Raw genomic sequence first — 17,985 nt, 5'->3', positions numbered from 1 at the left:
TATACAGTCTGAGGAGGCGGGGCCATGCACAGATCGCTGTATTGAGTCTGAGGAGGCGGGGCCATGCACAGATCGCTGTATACAGTCTGAGGAGGCGGGGTCATACACAGATCGCTGTATACAGTCTGAGGAGGCGGGGCCATGCACAGATCGCTGTATACAGTCTGAGGAGGCGGGGCCATACACAGATCGCTGTATACAGTCTGAGGAGGCGGGGCCATACACAGATCGCTGTATACAGTCTGAGGAGGCGGGGCCATACACAGATCGCTGTATACAGTCTGAGGAGGCGGGGCCATGCACAGATCGCTGTATACAGTCTGAGGAGGCGGGGCCATGCACAGATCGCTGTATTGAGTCTGAGGGGCGGGACCATACACAGATCGCTGTATACAGTCTGAGGAGGCAGGGCCATGCACAGACCAGTCTCCTGAGACTGAATACAGAGTGCTGGAGACACAAAGCAGGAAGTACGGAGTGGGGATTTAAAACAAGCAGAGCACACGTTAACTACAGTACAGGTGCCTACTTTGCTTTATATTTAAATATATTTTTATATATGACATTTTATTTTTTAATATTTTTTAATATGTTGGAAAAATATATTTTTAAAGGTGTATCCATAAATGCTTAATCAAGGCCTTAAAAGGGATCCTGAATCTTTATAATTGGGGGACAGAGACACCTCCTTGGCTGTCAATCAGTGATATGGCGTACTGAGAAGCATTGCAAAGCAGTAATTACATGTGAATTTGCAGGTACACTTGCATCTCCAGTGCAGAGGATTGTCAATTAGAAGCCTCTGATTAGAATATTTGAAAAAAGGGGAGAAAATGAAAGGGCTTGAAAAGGCTGCAGACAAGAGATCTGGTTAGCTGTTTAGTTATAATCCCAGTGAAAAAAATGCATGTATTCATTGGGGTATATCTACTCAGTAGTGATTAAAAAGTTGGACAATGGAGTGTTTCTTTAACAAATTGTTCTGCCACATCATGGGGTTTTTCACTAAAATGAAAATACAAACTGAAATTCACATTTAAGGTCACAATTGCCAAACTGGAAACATTCTCTAATTCAGCTCTGCCTCCATTTCAGCTACTTTGGCCTTAAATTTAAATTTCTCTTTAAATTCAGTTTGAACTCTTACTTTAGTGACAAACCTAGTCTGTTTACGTTGTATAAATGAAACTTTATCCTTGTCGCAACATAATGTTTTGTAGTTTCTTTAAAGTGACAGTGGAAGCGATTTATAAAAAATAAAAAAAAAGATTTTGATATGTATTCAATATTTTTATGCAACATATGAATGTCTCAAATGTTCCAGGCACAAAGACAGCCCGCGTTTTTGTTACCCTAGGAGGCATGTGAGTTTTGCATTCATACAATTTTGTATTCCTTGTACTATAGTTTCCCTTTAAGAGAATCCTTTTAACCAGCTCTGACTGAGCGTGAGTGAGTAATACTACTTGCAGTGTGGTGGTGAAACAATTAAAACATCTCCAGTCTTCAGCACCTGTCCTTGATCACTTAACCTTTAGAACAGGTGGGATTGCCAGGGAAATGTGAAGCCAGCTGATGAGAAATGAATGAATACACAGAAATAATAGAATTTCTGCTTTGATGCAGCAATTTATCTGAGGATGGAACAATGTCCCTGAAAGATTGGGACAGTGAAGGACGTAGACAGTAGTTGGTTGTTAATTTAAAGATTGCAAATAACCGTTAAAGGGACAGTGTAGTGCCATAACCACTACAGCTTAACATAGTGATTCTGGTGTCTATATATAAAAAAGCAGTGCTGACCAATTACACATTCTAGTGGCAGTCACTCAGACGGCCACTAGAGGTGTTTCCTTGGTCAGTGCAGCACTGGCATTCAGCATCTCCAATTAACTTGGACCCCTGCAGTTCGTTGCGCTTACTAATACACTGATATCGGTTTTTTGAAAGTTATGCTTCTACAATAGATATATGATCAATTGTGTTTTTTGTTTTACTTAAAGGGACACTCCAGGCACCCAGACCACTTCTGCCCATTGGAGTGGTCTGGGTGCCAACTCCCACTACCCTTAACCCTGCAAGTGTAATTATTGCAGTTTTCATAAACTGCAATATTTACCTTGAAGGGTTAAGTACTCCTCTAGTGGCTGTCTACTAGACAACCACTAGAGGACACTTCCGTGTTCTTAGAACATGAAACGTGTGTTATAACGACGCTGGACATCCTCATGCTATGTGAGGACCTCCAGCGTCGCCGCAATCCCCATAGGAAAGCATTGAAATGCTTTCCTATGGGGAGGTCTAAAGCACGTGCACAGAATTGCCGCGCATGCGCATTAGGTTTCCCCTGCCGCCGGCCGCGCATGCTCAATAGGTCTCCCCCTGCTGGCTGACGTTGGCGGGAGAGGGAGCGTAGGCAGAGCCTGACCCAGCGCCGAGGAACATCGGCGCTGGATACAGGTAAGTCACTGAAGAGGTTTTAACCCCTTCAGCAACATGGGATGGGGGGTGTGAGGGAGAGGGGACCTGCAGTGCCAGGAAAACTGTTTGTTTTCCTGGCACTGGAGAGTCCCTTTTAATTGGTTGGGAACATCAGCTGATACGGGTGGTGTGTAGCCTAGTGGTCATATAACTGTCAAACCAGGTTTAAATCTTTACCCTGTTATGGCCTCAATGGATTTAAGGAAGCTGCTAGACTTACCCAGTCCCACCCATGCCCCCTTACATAAGATAATTGTCTGTCCTATCCAGCCCAAGCTCCACTCACCAAAAGTCTTTACCTTACATCTGCAACACTAATACAAAAATAACATATAATCAAACTCCTACACAAAAATAAGTCCTGTGCTCAGACTCCCACTACTCCTGGGCGGCAGCAATGACCATAGTACACATCGGCCCCAATACATAGTAAAAGTAAAAGTAATCATAATCAAACTCGCTGCATTTGGAAAATAGAATACTAAGGTGTTAACTATTAGGAAACCTCTCCTAAAGCTCATAGTGGCATCCAATTGATCTGTTACTTGTTTGAAGCCCTTGGCCACCAGTTTGTGATAGCTGGATTTAAGTTCTATAAAAATGTATGTACAAATCCTTGAAACACTTACCATAGCAGTCTAAGGTACCATCAAAAAAATATACTTTGCCTTTTCACCTAGAAAAACAGGAGAATTCCCAATATTACAACTTTAAGGGAGGATTGATGGGACATTTCTGACTGTAGGAATAAGGAACCAGTTCCAGCTTCAGGTGAGGAAATCTCTTTTAATAAATATGTAGACTCTCACACGTTATTCACTAAATTTGTATTGTCAACTAAAAGTCAAAGTGAATTTAAACTGTGTTTTAAATGTCAGGGGCAAGCTTCCTAAATTGGAAATATTCTCCATGTCAGCTAGCTTTTTAGGTCAGCTATTTTGGATATTAACAGAACACGACAGAGAAATCTTCTTGACAAAGGTTCACGTAAAAGTCAAAACATTGTCACTATATTTTGTTCCAAAATAAAGACTGCCTCTTGAAGAAACTATTGGGTATGGACGTTTATGTATATTTCTTATGGTAGCACCAGACCTGTGTAACGGACCCTAGGATGTTTACTGATCATCTCGACTTCTCACGTCCTAAATTTAACCTGTATCTGTTAACGGGTTTTAGTTATTAGTGGTGTTGTTCCACTACCTTTGGTTGGTATACACTTTTCTGTCAATTTCCTATACCTGATATCAGAGATCCAACCTTTACAGCCCAGTTGGAACCTGACAATTTCCATCATGTGTATTCATATACATGACATACCCTACTTGCCTTTGCAACACCTCACTGACACTGTACATTGTTGCATACTCTATTGTATAGAACGATTACCAAGTATTTTTTTTGTTTAAAGGGACACTCTGTTCACCATAACAATTTTTATCTAAATCTAAGTCAATCAGTAGGTCCCCATTTCTAAAAAAAAAAAAATCTAAATAAAAAGGTACATACCTGTTTTTATGCATAGGGAGCTACTGGCTGGCTTCGATTATTAACTGGCCACTCTAGCCAATCAGCGGCGACCCTGTAACTGGGGGACCTGCAGCTTAGGGCTGTAGGCAACCTTTGGGATTAAAACATTTGGTAAGAGTGCATCTGAGTGCATCTGAGGTGCATCTGAGGTAAGAGTGCATCTGAGTGCCTCCTGGCACCATGACAACTTCATTTAGATTACGTTTTTATGGTGACCGGAGTGTCCCTTTAACATTATCCCCAACTCAACCTCATTTAGGGTATAAAATGCTTGTTTATTCCTCATCCCAAAAGGCTTCTCTTTGCAGTTATTTATCATTAGAAAGATCTACAAACTACCTACCATAGAAAAGGGACAGACATGAAATTCCAGCCACTTGCAGTACACAAAAGGGTCTGCACAGATCCTCTGGTTTCTCAGGTCTAAATGAATTATTATATTTATTATACATTTATTATTGAAACGTTATAGCACTGAGTAGAATCATTTCATTCCTGGACCTTTATTACCATGTTTTATGATAAAATGCTTCTATTCCTCTAAAAAGAAAATATGCCTATAACCACAAACCACGACACTGTTGTGTTTTTGTGCACAGCCTACATATAAAGCTGAAATGATAACATTTAACGGATCAAAGAACACACAGTCTGAGGTTTGCAGAACAGAATAATCAGGATTTCTCTGGCACCCTTTCAAGCAAGTCCCCAAATGCAGATTCATTCATGTACATGCTATAGTCATCTAACATTTTTATTGGGAACATAATCTATAGATACAATAAAATGTGCCCATAATATTTTACCGAACTGTTTAGAGCAAAACATATTTTTTGCTCTCTGTCTTCTTGAAATGCAGAGAGTAAATAAATATCCCTAAAGTGAAAATAAGATGCAGAAATATGGAATATGAATATAAATAAGAGACAATAAAACCCCATCTAGTCTTCCGACAGTAGAACAATTTCAGATAAAAACACAACTGATGAGTTTCCATCAAATTGATGATACAGATCTTTGCAGAAAATAAATCTAAAAACACCTTTAATCACACACATGGTTTTATGTGTTGTTTTAACAATGTAAAAGCTTCAATTCCAACTTAATTTTGTTTAAAAAAAAAAAAATAGCATAAATTTATTGTTAACATCAGATATGTCGAAAGAATGTAAACATAGGATACAGCCGTTTTAAGTATAGGGATACATAAAAATTATTTAAGAATATGTAAATGTACACATTTAATGTTTATTTTTCTGATTCATTCTTTACAGAAAAATTGAGGAAAATGAGAAATTCTTCCAAATTGCATGATATTGCCTATATTGTAATATTTCAGCAAGGTTCTTAAATCGTGATATCTTAGCATACGTTAACAGAATAGATATTAAAAAAAGATGATTAATATGTTAATGGGTACTTTAAAAGAACATGCTTCCATTTTTGGAAATAGAACTTTCTAACAATCCCACCGGAATGTAAAAAAAAAAAAAACAACCAAAAAACTAAAATTAAGTTCAAATATAAAATAAATTTGAAGGTGAGTATAATACCCGCACTTGGTAAGTAAAGTTGTATCAAGTGTTTGTACTTCTCATATATATATATATATATATATATGTTTTTTATTTTTTTTTAATTCTTTATTTTGTTTGTGCAGATGTTACATATGATTTTGCACTGCCACAACAGCTGGTGCAACCAGGTTCGTATTCACATTTAATCACATGGCATTTTAGGAGAACATTGCACTTTTTTAAAAAAAACATGAAAATAAACAGGATTGGGTCTTTAAGTTTCAGAGAAATAGAGGGAAACAATAGCTTGGCTAGTAGATAGGCTTCACTTAGTGGTCACAATGAGAGTAGCTGTCAGGTTAGGACAATACAACATGGAATTGAACTATTCATTTCTATCCTAGAGTATGACTACACATGGGTTGTAGTTAATATAGTCGTAAATGTGCCACACTAGGTGAGAGTAAACTAAACTGAAAATTAATAACGAGTTGTAGCAAGCTAGTTCCACATGTCTAAGCTGGAATATACGTTTGTCTTGAGTCAAAAAGGCTAGCTAGGCATGTGGGTGAAGGCATAGTAAAATGTCGCTAGACGTAGCAGTGTTACATGAGTGAGGAGCCACTGATCTGGTTTACCATCTTATTTCTACATTATGAAGGAGGTTAACTAAATGCTAAACATTTAAATGAAAGTTAAAGAAAATCATTGCTCATATTGTGGTGCTTAACGTGGACAGAGTCACCTCTCCGCTCAGTCCCAGCTTCTCGTTCAGCCTATTCCCTCAATGGGTAATGCACAGTCCTGTAACACCGAGGCAGGCTGTATGCGATGTGTCCAGGGTTGTTGGTGCCAGGCTCGAGCTCCCATCCAACTTGGGGTTCCCCTCAAGATCTTCAATTTGCGTGGTCTGCTTCTGCTTCGCTTGGATTTGCGTGTCTGAGCGGTCTTGTGCTTGAGGGGCGCGTGTTGTTTGATTCTCCGCCAGGTTGAAGTTATTGCCGCTATTGCAGCCGAGGGTCGTGTTGGGCGACTCCGAGGTATGTATTTATTCTTTTGCGGAGGAGCAGCTGTGCGTCCCAGCGAGGTCCGTTTCCCGCCCCGCCACCATGTTAGGGCTCGATGCCTTGTCGCGGCTGCGAACTTCTGCTGGGTGTTTAGAGTTGGCTTGTGCGGTGAGTGGTCGCCTGGATCGTTCAGAGGTGGTTGGTATTTTCTGTTTTCTAGCTTGCGCCAGAAATCTGTGAGAATACGGTCTAGTCTGGACAGGATCTCATGTTTGGCTTCATGTTTGCTGGGGGCACCCGCAGCGGTCGCCATTTTGTGCATGTCGCTGGAGTTTCCAGGAGTTGATATGGCTTTGCCTTCAGCTTCCACCATCTCAGGGCATCCTCCAAGGGGTGGACCGGGATCACCCCCACTGGTCTGAGGGGGGGGTAACGGACCTTTAGTTTGGTGCTGGTCGCCATCAAGCGGTCCCGGCTCGGGGGATCGGCCGCCTCCCCCGTCCGGTGCACGACAGGCTGCATGGATAGAGCTGTGCCGCCGGTTCGCCTCTTACACCGTTTATCGCCCTGCAGTGGGTCCCCGGTGAGTCAGGGGTCGTGTAGGTTGCTTATTCCGTTCCCACTAAGGTTGGATGAGGGTTAAAACCGCAGCTTTGGCTCGTGGAGGAGAGGAGCTCAAGCAAAGCACGTCTCTCCTCCATGACAGTCAGGCCCTGCCCCTTCATATTTTTTTTGCACCCTTCAAAGCAATCTCTGTGGTCCCCACTGCCTACATTAGTTGCTGTCAAGATAAAGGGATTCTCCAGTGCCAGGAAAACATATTCGTTTTCCTGGCACTGCAGGACCCTCTAGTGCCCCTCTTCCTCCCATCCCCCATCCCAAGTTGCTGAAGGTGTTAAAACCCCTTCAGTGACTTACCGTAGTCCAACGCCGATGTCCCTCGGCGCTGGGTCAGGCTCCGCCTACGCTCCTAATGCGCAATGGCCGCGCACGCGTATTAGACCTCCCTATAGGAAAGCATTAAATAATGCTTTCAATGCTTTCCTATGGGGATTTCGGCGACGCTGGAGGTCCTCACATAACCCGTTTTTTCATGTTCTATGTGTACAAAACTGGGTCATAGGATGCCACCTTTACAATAAGTCAGCCCATGAAATTTCATCACTGATATAACCACGGTCATCTGTAAGTGGTAATTTTGGAAAGTGGAGGCTGTAACGGATCACCTTCCATTGACGGATGCTCCTAGCGCTTCCTGAGGACTCCCAGCACTGCAGACGACACCACAACCACCGCAGACTCCACAACCGTCGTAGCTTAACTGGAGCCACGCCGTCTTCCTTCCACCCTGAATGAACCTCCAGCATTCAGGACCGTGTGGGAAAGACCTCTCCTCCAGGAGAGGGTATCAGGAACAAGAACTAAGTGATTAAATCTCAAGGGAGTATGCAGAGCATAGCAATCCCCAGTGTTATATAGCAGTTCCCTCCAATAACGACACAAGGCTACACATTGAGGGTCAAGAAGAACTGAGTGCTGGTACACCCAGCCTGGTTTTTATTACAGTCTTGTACAAACAGAACACACCCATGGGGAAGTATAAAGTAACCAATCAAATAACAGTACAGCCCACACATTCCCTCCCCTCAGATAAGCGGTAAACACAATTAATATACACAAATTTTTACCCGAGTTTTGGATGTACCCCAAATACTTGGGGTACATCCATAAATTCAGTATCCCCATATAGCCCTAATGTGGGGGAACCACATATTTAAAAATCAGCCCATTCGGATAAAAGGTTCGGGAGTTATGGAGCTTCAAAGTTTTGACCGACTGCACAGACATACTAGCCGAAAATAGTTCCATAAGATTTGGCCTTGCGGTCGGTCCTCTTTCGTGCGGTAAAAAGGCACGAAAATCTTGCCATCCATTCGTTTCTTCATGGTCGCTAGAATCCCCATAGTCTATTAAGTCTTTCTACCGAACAGCATGGTGTTCGGTAGTTTTGGCACGAATTCCCGGTGTTATGGAAGTCTCAGCAGTGTTCGCCTACTCGAGTGTCCGATTTTGGTTCCAGACGCTCGACGGCAAATCACCGCTGATCGGGACTAAGATGGCCGCGGCCACGTGTAAAAGTCCCGAAATGGCGGCCACCTAGTATGTGAGACAAGGAATTTGTGCGTTGGTATACAAATAGGAAATGTCGACCTGGGAGGTAAAATACCACCTAATTAACAGCAGGGTGGTCCAGTGTTTGGTAGTTTTACAGGTTGAATTTCTACCGTATTGATGGCATAAAATAAACAAATTCTCCTGATTATTCCACATGAACCAGGTAATCCATTCCAGGGTGTTTATGGTCTCTGAAAAGGGCTGGCTTGGCAACAAATATTCCCAGGTAATTGTAAGGTTCTGTTACAGAACTGCAGGGCCATAGTCGCAGGGCCGGAGGCTAGCAATAAGTACTCTCCAATGCCCAGTGGCAAATGGCAGTTTATCACAGAGGCGTTCAAGAAGAGTACACTGTGTAATACACTGTGTAATATATAGATACAGGCAGTGATATAAGCACTGTTTAATATATAGATACAGTCAGTAATACACACTGTGTAATATATAGATACAGTCAGTAATACACACTGTGTAATATATAGATACATGCAGTGATATAAACACTGTATAATATATAGATACAGTCACTAATACACACTGTATAATATATAGATACAGTCAGTGATATATAGATACAGGCAGTGATATAAACACTGTATAATATATAGATACAGTCAGTAATACACACTGTGTAATATATAGATACAGTCAGTAATATATAGATACAGAATACACACTGTATAATACATAGATACAGTGTGTAATATATAGATACAGTCAGTAATATATAGATGCAGTGTGTAATATATAGATACAGAATACACACTGTATAATATATAGATACAGTCAGTAATACACACTGTGTAATATATAGATACAGTCAGTAATATATAGATATAGATACAGTGTATAATATATAGATACAGTCAGTAATACACACTGTATAATATATGGATACAGTCAGTAAAACACACTGTATCTATATATTAAACACTGTATCTATATATTACACACTGTGCCTATTACTGACTGTATCTATATATTACACACTGTGCCTATAACTGACTGTATGTATATATTACCCCCTTAAGGACACAACTTCTGAAATAAAAGGGAATCATGACGGAATATTTCCGTCATGTGTCCTTAAGGAGTTACACACTGTATCTATATATTACTGACTGTATCTATATATTATACACTGTATCTATATATTATACAGTCAGTAATACACACTGTATAATATATAGATACAGTCAGTAATACACACTGTATAATATATAGATACAGTGTGTAATATATAGATACAGTCAGTAATATATAGATACAGTGTGTAATATATAGATACTGTCAGTAATACACACTGTATAATATTTAGATACAGTGTGTAATATATAGATACAGTCAGTAATATATAGATACAGTGTGTAATATATACATACAGTCAGTTATAGGCACAGTGTGTAATATATAGATACAGTCAGTAATAGGCACAGTGTGTAATATATAGATACAGGCAGTGATATAAACACTGTATAATATATAGATACAGTCACTAATACACACTGTATAATATATAGATACAGGCAGTGATATAAACACTGTATAATATATAGATACAGTCAGTAATACACACTGTGTAATATATAGATACAGAATACACACTGTATAATATATAGATAGTCAGTGATATATAGATACAGGCAGTGATATAAACACTGTATAACATATAGATACAGTCAGTAATACACACTGTGTAATATATAGATACCGAATACACACTGTATAATATATAGATACAGTCAGTAATACACACTGTGTAATTTATAGATACAGTCAGTAATATATAGATACAGAATACACACTGTATAATATATAGATACAGTCAGTAATATATAGATACAGTGTGTAATATATAGATACAGAATACACACTGTATAATATATAGATACAGTCAGTAATACACACTGTGTAATATATAGATACAGTCAGTAATATATAGATACAGTCAGTAATACACACTGTATAATATATAGATACAGTGTGTAATATATAGATACAGAATACACACTGTATAATATATAGATACAGTCAGTAATACACACTGTGTAATATATAGATACAGTCAGTAATATATAGATACAGTGTATAATATATAGATACAGTCAGTAATACACACTGTATAATATATAGATACAGTCAGTGATATATAGATACAGGCAGTGATATAAACACTGTATAATATATAGATACAGTCAGTAATACACACTGTGTAATATATAGATACAGTCAGTAATATATAGATAAAGAATACACACTGTATAATATATAGATACAGTGTGTAATATATAGATACAATCAGTAATATATAGATACAGAATACACACTGTATAATATATAGATACAGTCAGTAATACACACTGTGTAATTTATAGATACAGTCAGTAATATATAGATACAGAATACATACTGTATAATATATAGATACAGTGTGTAATATATAGATACAGAATACACACTGTATAATATATAGATACAGTCAGTAATACACACTGTGTAATATATAGATACAGTCAGTAATATATAGATACAGTCAGTAATACACACTGTATAATATATAGATACAGTGTGTAATATATAGATACAGAATACACACTGTATAATATATAGATACAGTCAGTAATACACACTGTGTAATATATAGATACAGTCAGTAATATATAGATACAGTGTATAATATATAGATACAGTCAGTAATACACACTGTATAATATATAGATACAGTCAGTGATATATAGATACAGGCAGTGATATAAACACTGTATAATATATAGATACAGTCAGTAATACACACTGTGTAATATATAGATACAGTCAGTAATATATAGATACAGAATACACACTGTATAATATATAGATACAGTGTGTAATATATAGATACAGAATACACACTGTATAATATATAGATACAGTCAGTAATACACACTGTGTAATTTATAGATACAGTCAGTAATATATAGATACAGAATACATACTGTATAATATATAGATACAGTCAGTAATATATAGATACAGTGTGTAATATATAGATACAGAATACACACTGTATAATATATAGATACAGTCAGCAATACACACTGTGTAATATATAGATACAGTGTGTAATACACACTGTATAATATATAGATACAGTGTGTAATATATAGATACAGGCAGTAATATATAGATACAGTGTGTAATTTATAGATACAGTCAGTAATATATAGATACAGTGTGTAATATAAAGATACAGTCAGTAATACACACTGTATAATATATAGATGCAGTAATATATAGATACAGTGTGTAATATATAGATAGATACAGGCAGTGATAAACACACTGACTGCACTGATATTAATAACAGCAATGTGTGCACTATGTAGTTAGTGTGTAATCTATGGTAACATTCACTCAGGCAGCGCCGCGGGCAGCCCATTCTGCATGTGAGGACCCCAGTAGAACTTGGTTGCTACTCTGACAGGACGCCTAGGCTGAGCCGTTGCCATGGGGACGCGGCCTACATGCTCCGCCTGACCCGTGTACCGGCTGCTCGCTGTGCTCGGTGATGGGAACCGGAATGGAGATGGAGCCGCTGCTCCAGGCCTGGAGCTATTTCCGCCGCAGGAAGTTCGAGCAGTGCGCCCAGGCCTGCTCCCGCATCCTGGAAAAAGAGCCCTGCGACCAGGTACCTGAGGGGGGCTGGGATTAACCCATGGGGGGTGACGGAGTGGGCAGGTAGGTGATAGGGAGGATAGGGAGCTGATAGTTAGTAGGTGATCGGGAGGGCAGGTAGGTGATGGGGAGGGCAGGTGGGTGATGGGGAGGACAGGTAGGGTAGGTAGGTGATAGAGAGGATAGGGAGCTGATAGTAGGTGATGGGGAGGGCAGGTAGGTGATGAAGAGAGTAGGTAGGTGATGAAGAGAGTAGGTAGGTGATGAAGAGAGTAGGTAGGTGATGAAGAGAGTAGGTAGGTGATGAAGAGAGTAGGTAGGTGATGAAGAGAGTAGGTAGGTGATGAAGAGAGTAGGTAGGTGATGAAGAGAGTAGGTAGGTGAAAGGGAGGGCAGGGAGCTGATAGGTAGAGTAGGTAGGTGAAAGGGAGGGCAGGGAGCTGATAGGTAGAGTAGGTAGGTGATAGGGAGGGCAGGTAGGTGATAGGTAGAGTAGGTAGGTGATAGGGAGGGCAGGGAGGTGATAGGGAGGGCAGGGAGCTGATAGGTAGAGTAGGTAGGTGATAGGGAGGGCAGGGAGCTGATAGGGAGGGCAGGGAGCTGATAGGTAGAGTAGGTAGGTGATAGGGAGGGCAGGGAGCTGATAGGGAGGGCAGGGAGCTGATAGGGAGGGCAGGGAGCTGATAGGGAGGGCAGGGAGCTGATAGGGAGCTGATAGGGAGCTGATAGGGAGCTGATAGGGAGCTGATAGGGAGCTGATAGGGAGCTGATAGGGAGCTGATAGGGAGGGCAGGGAGCTGATAGGGAAGGCAAGTAGGTATACCTTGGGTACTAATAGGTTTATAGTCATAGAACATGGTGACTCTTTTCACTTAAACCCCACATCCTCCTCTATAGCACTGACACCCTTGGGGTTATCCACTAAACTGTGACATGTTAACCAGATTGTACAATTTAGGCCAAAATATCTCATGTGAAGTAAAACTCCAACTCTGCTATAGTGACAAATTGAATATTTTAGGCTAAATTGTGCAATTCGGTTTTCAGTTCACTGTGAGGCTTATTCACTAAACTGTGAAAATTGAAAACAGATTTGCCAGTGTGCACAAATATGGCAGATTAAAATAATATTTGACAACTTTGTTTTCAGTTTATTGTTGATTAGTGGGTTATTCACTAAATTCTGACATTTAGAGAAATTAAATCCATCTGGCAACATTTTGGCAGTAACTAAATCAAGGTTTGGTTTAGTCACAGATTTGATATTTTAGGCTGGCTTGTTCCAGTTTCTTATGTTTTGGAGTTTAGTAAATAAACCCTAATGTGTTATTGTTCAGGGTGCCTGTGCTTTTACAGTCTAAAGGAATAATGTGCATTGAGACAAATGGTAGCAGGAGGAAATTATATATGAATTGGAATGCGAGGGGCATGATAGAAAAAGATGCCAGGTGTAAGCAATTTACCTTAAGGGAGTTCATCCAGGTGGATAATTATGGTCTAAAGCTTAACAAATTAAAGAGAGAATAATTCCTTTATGAAAAACCATTATATGATGATTTTTATATCATAATTGGAATATCACACTTATTTAACAGTAATAGTGCTTTATAGCGCAGGACATTCCAGACTTGCAAAGGGTCTTTAGGGATGACATTCTAAAGATGACATGAGATATTATCCGTCTTTAAATGAAAATATTTACAGTTGTTTTTAGGTATCACTGCTGTTTAGTAGTATATGCTAATGAATTATTATTATTTATTTTTGAAGAATAGCTTTCTTTCAACAAAGAATGTGTTTTTATGCTCTGGGTCCAATTCAATCTTCTTATACAGCATGCATATGGTGAATATGCATTCACCCCGTTCTGCTAATCAGATACTTCCAATGAATACCAAGTTTCTCTATTTGTGAAGCCAAACGAACATGTCTTTCAATACTTTAAAGAGTTAGTGCCAATACGAGCTGTGTTGATTGCAGCAACTAGAGGCATTCTGACTGACAAATGTTAATGGCAAAATATACATCTGTTATCAAAGACACTATCATTGCACCAAAACCACCACATTAAAGGACAACTGTCACCAGAATTTTTTTTCCCATTCTAAGAATCCTTGCAGCATGTAGTGAAAAGATAAGGTTTTTTTATTTTTTTATTTTATGTAAATAACTTTTTTTTTTATTATTAAAGTATGTGAAAATCCCTGAAAATGTGGGCCCTACTTTCACAGAACACTAGATCCCTTTGCCCTCTTCATACAGCTTTGTTGGACTGAGGTAGAATCTGACCATTGGGCCCCTGCTTCACTCCATGCACAGAGCGGTGAGGTCATCAGCAATTGCCCTGAGTGGTCTGTCTGGTCCAAATTCCGACCACATTCCAACCGCATTGGCAATTTTCATATTTATTAAAGCTAAATGCGGTCAGAGCTCATGCGGTCCGACCAATTCTGTAACATTGGTTTGGATGAGGAATCACTGTATTTCCGAACTCATCCAAAATAATCTATAGCACCTGAATGTTAAATTATTATTTACATGCTATTCGTAAATTATCATCTGAAGAACTGTTTTCCCACTGAGAGCGCTAGCAGCCAGTGGGTAAATAGTTGAAAACCCTCGGCAGCGAGAGGATTAATTATGTGGCGTCCGGCTAGTGCTTATTCGCAAGCCACCAAATGGAAAAAGTAAAAAAGGGGGAGGGGTGGGGGAGAATTGTTTAAAAAAAAAAAAAAAACCTAGGGGGGTCAATAAGACCCCAATAGGGCTACAATGGAGGTATTTTAGCGCCAGGTTGGGACATGTCTTCTAAACATTAAAACTGTCAACTGAACATCCATTGAAATAGGTCATGAGAAATAACGGGAGGCATAGTACTCCCAATGCCCTTTACCGTGGACATCGGATGGGGAATACCATACAATTTAAAGGGGGCTAGTGTCCCCTCTCACCACCCACACTTCCAGGTGGGTGTCCTAATAAAGGGGGTGGATCTTCTGTCCAACAGTCAATTCTCGAAAGATGACCAAATTACACTTATTAGGGCCCCCACCAATGAGCATGGGACATGTGATCCACCCCTCTTAATAGACATGTTAGGGTCCCTACCCACCGCTATGGGTGGGGGCCGCGGGAGTGGACACTAGGTCCCCCCTTATATTTATTTGGGCCTCCACCCGCCTACAAGAAGCTGGGGCAGAGGGAGGAGAGACTAGCTACCCTCTTAACATTTATAGTATCTCCCACCCAATGCCCCCCAAAAATCTGGTGACAGTAGTCCCTTAAGATGTAGTGGTGTAGATGCTTATACTGTCCCTTTAACCCCTTAAGGACCAAACTTCTGGAATAAAAGGGAATCATGACATGTCACATATGTCACACATGTCATGTGTCCTTAAGGGGTTAAATGAATTCAAGTATGATATATTGGCAGCATATATTTTTAATGTTTTTCATTAAACAACTGTGCTTAAAAAAATGTATATAGATAGAGACACACACATACATACAAAGTAAAGACACGAGCACTCTCTCGGTTTTCCAGATATATTAAAAACGTTCACAATCTATACATCAACATTTCGACCCTCCTGGTTCTTTATCAAGATAATGACAGTGCAATGCAATGTAAATATATAGCAAATATTAAGTGAACAACTTACCCCATCTAAAGATAAACAAAGTGGCGCTGAGTGAGACAGAACCCAATATATTGATAATCCTCTGATGAAGTGAGACATTGCTCATGAAACGCGTAAGGACAGGACTCTTTTCGGCACTTACCGCAAATAACTACCGAGTTGTGTTTGGAACGCATGAACACTTGGTACTAGTCTACAAATTGTGAGTGCATTTTTAATACAGCGATTTCTATTAAAGCTTTTTATACAGTAAATACTATGGATTTCTACTTTATCTCCTTGTAGAATGGAGGCCCAATCCACAACTTAAGACCATTATTTATGATCTTATAGTTTATTTAATGTATATACAGTGTACAAATCCTTAATATTACAGCATTTGAAGAAGACATTACTGTTTTTGTACTATATTCAAACAGATTGTTTAGTAGATATACCCCAGCTGGCTCAATAGCTGGAGATAACTGCTAATAGCTAACATTGTATAAACTGTATCAATTTCACATTTTGACATTTGCGTCAAACAGAGACTATAACTGTTGCAAATCTCTGGACATTTATACAGTGGTATTTTAACATCATTGCATTGATGGTGTTCAGCAAAGTCTCCCGAGTATAACAGTACCTCCCATGTACAGGTTTTATGGTGTTTTCAAAAGTAACAGAGTCAAATATAAGGATTGCATTTCATTATTTTCACATTGAAATTTGCCAGATTGGTTACGTTGCCTTTGAGACCGTATGGTAGCCCAGGAATAAGAATTACCCCCATGATGGCATACCATTTGCAAAAGTAGACAACCCAAGGTATTGCAAATGGGGTATGTTTTTTTTTTTTTTTTAATTCTTTTTTAATTTTTTAATTTAATCACGCTTTAACAATGAACATCAAAGTAACAGAGCATGGCGTGGCAGTATAATGCACATTTTTTTGATTGCTATATAAATCAATTTTGGATACATGTTGTTGTAAACAATGTGATGAACATGCAAGAAACTTCGTGGTATGTCGGTTAGTTAAGTAGCGTTAATGAAAAATTGGTAGTACTGCACAATTTTGAACGATGATCAGACAATAAGGTTTCATATACAGTGTGTATGCAGTTATGCACTCTATTAGAAGTAGAGACAAGTGTGAAACAAGTTAAACAATATTAACGTCGCTGGATGGGCAGCATTAAAAAACAAGATGAATGTCGCTAGATGGGCAATATTAAAAAACAATATTAACGTCGCTTGGTAGTGCTGTAAATTAAAGTAAACGTGCTTAAATGATGTAAAACAGAGCAGGCTTCAGCAGGACAGTTATATGTTATAGCAGGAGAACCTTTATACATATACAAAACATAGCGCGACCTCGTTTCACTCCTACCCATAAACTGAAGATGCCGTGACAAGAGCTAATTAATTCTAGAGTAAAGAACCACTGGGTAACTGCACTGGAGTATAGTAATGTATGGCTATGGGCCGTATTCTTCATGGAGTTGCAAAAGGGATGGATGGCTCTATGCTGGGGTAAAGAATAGGTAAAAGTCAGTGTTAACCCCTTCAGACCCGTGCTAGCACCCGGTTGTGTAGAAAGTGATTCAGCCTATGCCTAGTGTTGGAAAGTCCCGGTCAGTATCGACATGAGAGGGTGAATATCATGGCCTTGTGTGAAATGCCCTGTTATGTGACAAGGATAATAAATGTATGTCTGTGTTCGCTACTGTCGGCTCCGCTACGTCATCTCTATAGTAAGGCTGGCTGTAAATACGTATGCGTGGTGTAAAGCCATCAATAAGCAGGATTAGTGAAACACGTTTGAGTGGTAGTGAGCTGCATAAAATAAGGGATTAAACCAAACTTGCATATCGTTAATAGTAACATGCTAGAATCATGTACATATGACGGAAAATATCTATTAGCTATGCCCGTATATATATATATATATATAAACTCATAGACAATAGCAGTGCTAGAATAGTGCAATAACCCTGC

General features: G+C 39.4%; 1 protein-coding gene across 2 annotated transcripts in view; it reads left to right on the top strand.

Annotated features, from left to right (window-relative positions):
• The first annotated feature begins 12,167 nt into the window (after positions 1-12,167).
• Positions 12,168-17,985, top strand: part of TTC8 (tetratricopeptide repeat domain 8) — an 86,433-nt gene continuing 80,615 nt past the window's right edge. For both annotated transcript variants that reach the window (XM_063440387.1, XM_063440386.1), the window contains exon 1: positions 12,168-12,377. In XM_063440387.1, coding sequence (XP_063296457.1) covers positions 12,258-12,377 — 120 coding nt within the window. In that variant the 5' untranslated portion in view covers positions 12,168-12,257. The remainder of the gene's footprint in view (positions 12,378-17,985) is intronic.

The sequence above is a fragment of the Pelobates fuscus genome, chromosome 13 (assembly GCF_036172605.1).
Source record: "Pelobates fuscus isolate aPelFus1 chromosome 13, aPelFus1.pri, whole genome shotgun sequence".
NCBI lineage: Eukaryota > Metazoa > Chordata > Amphibia > Anura > Pelobatidae > Pelobates > Pelobates fuscus.
This window is presented reverse-complemented; position numbering and strand designations above follow the sequence as displayed.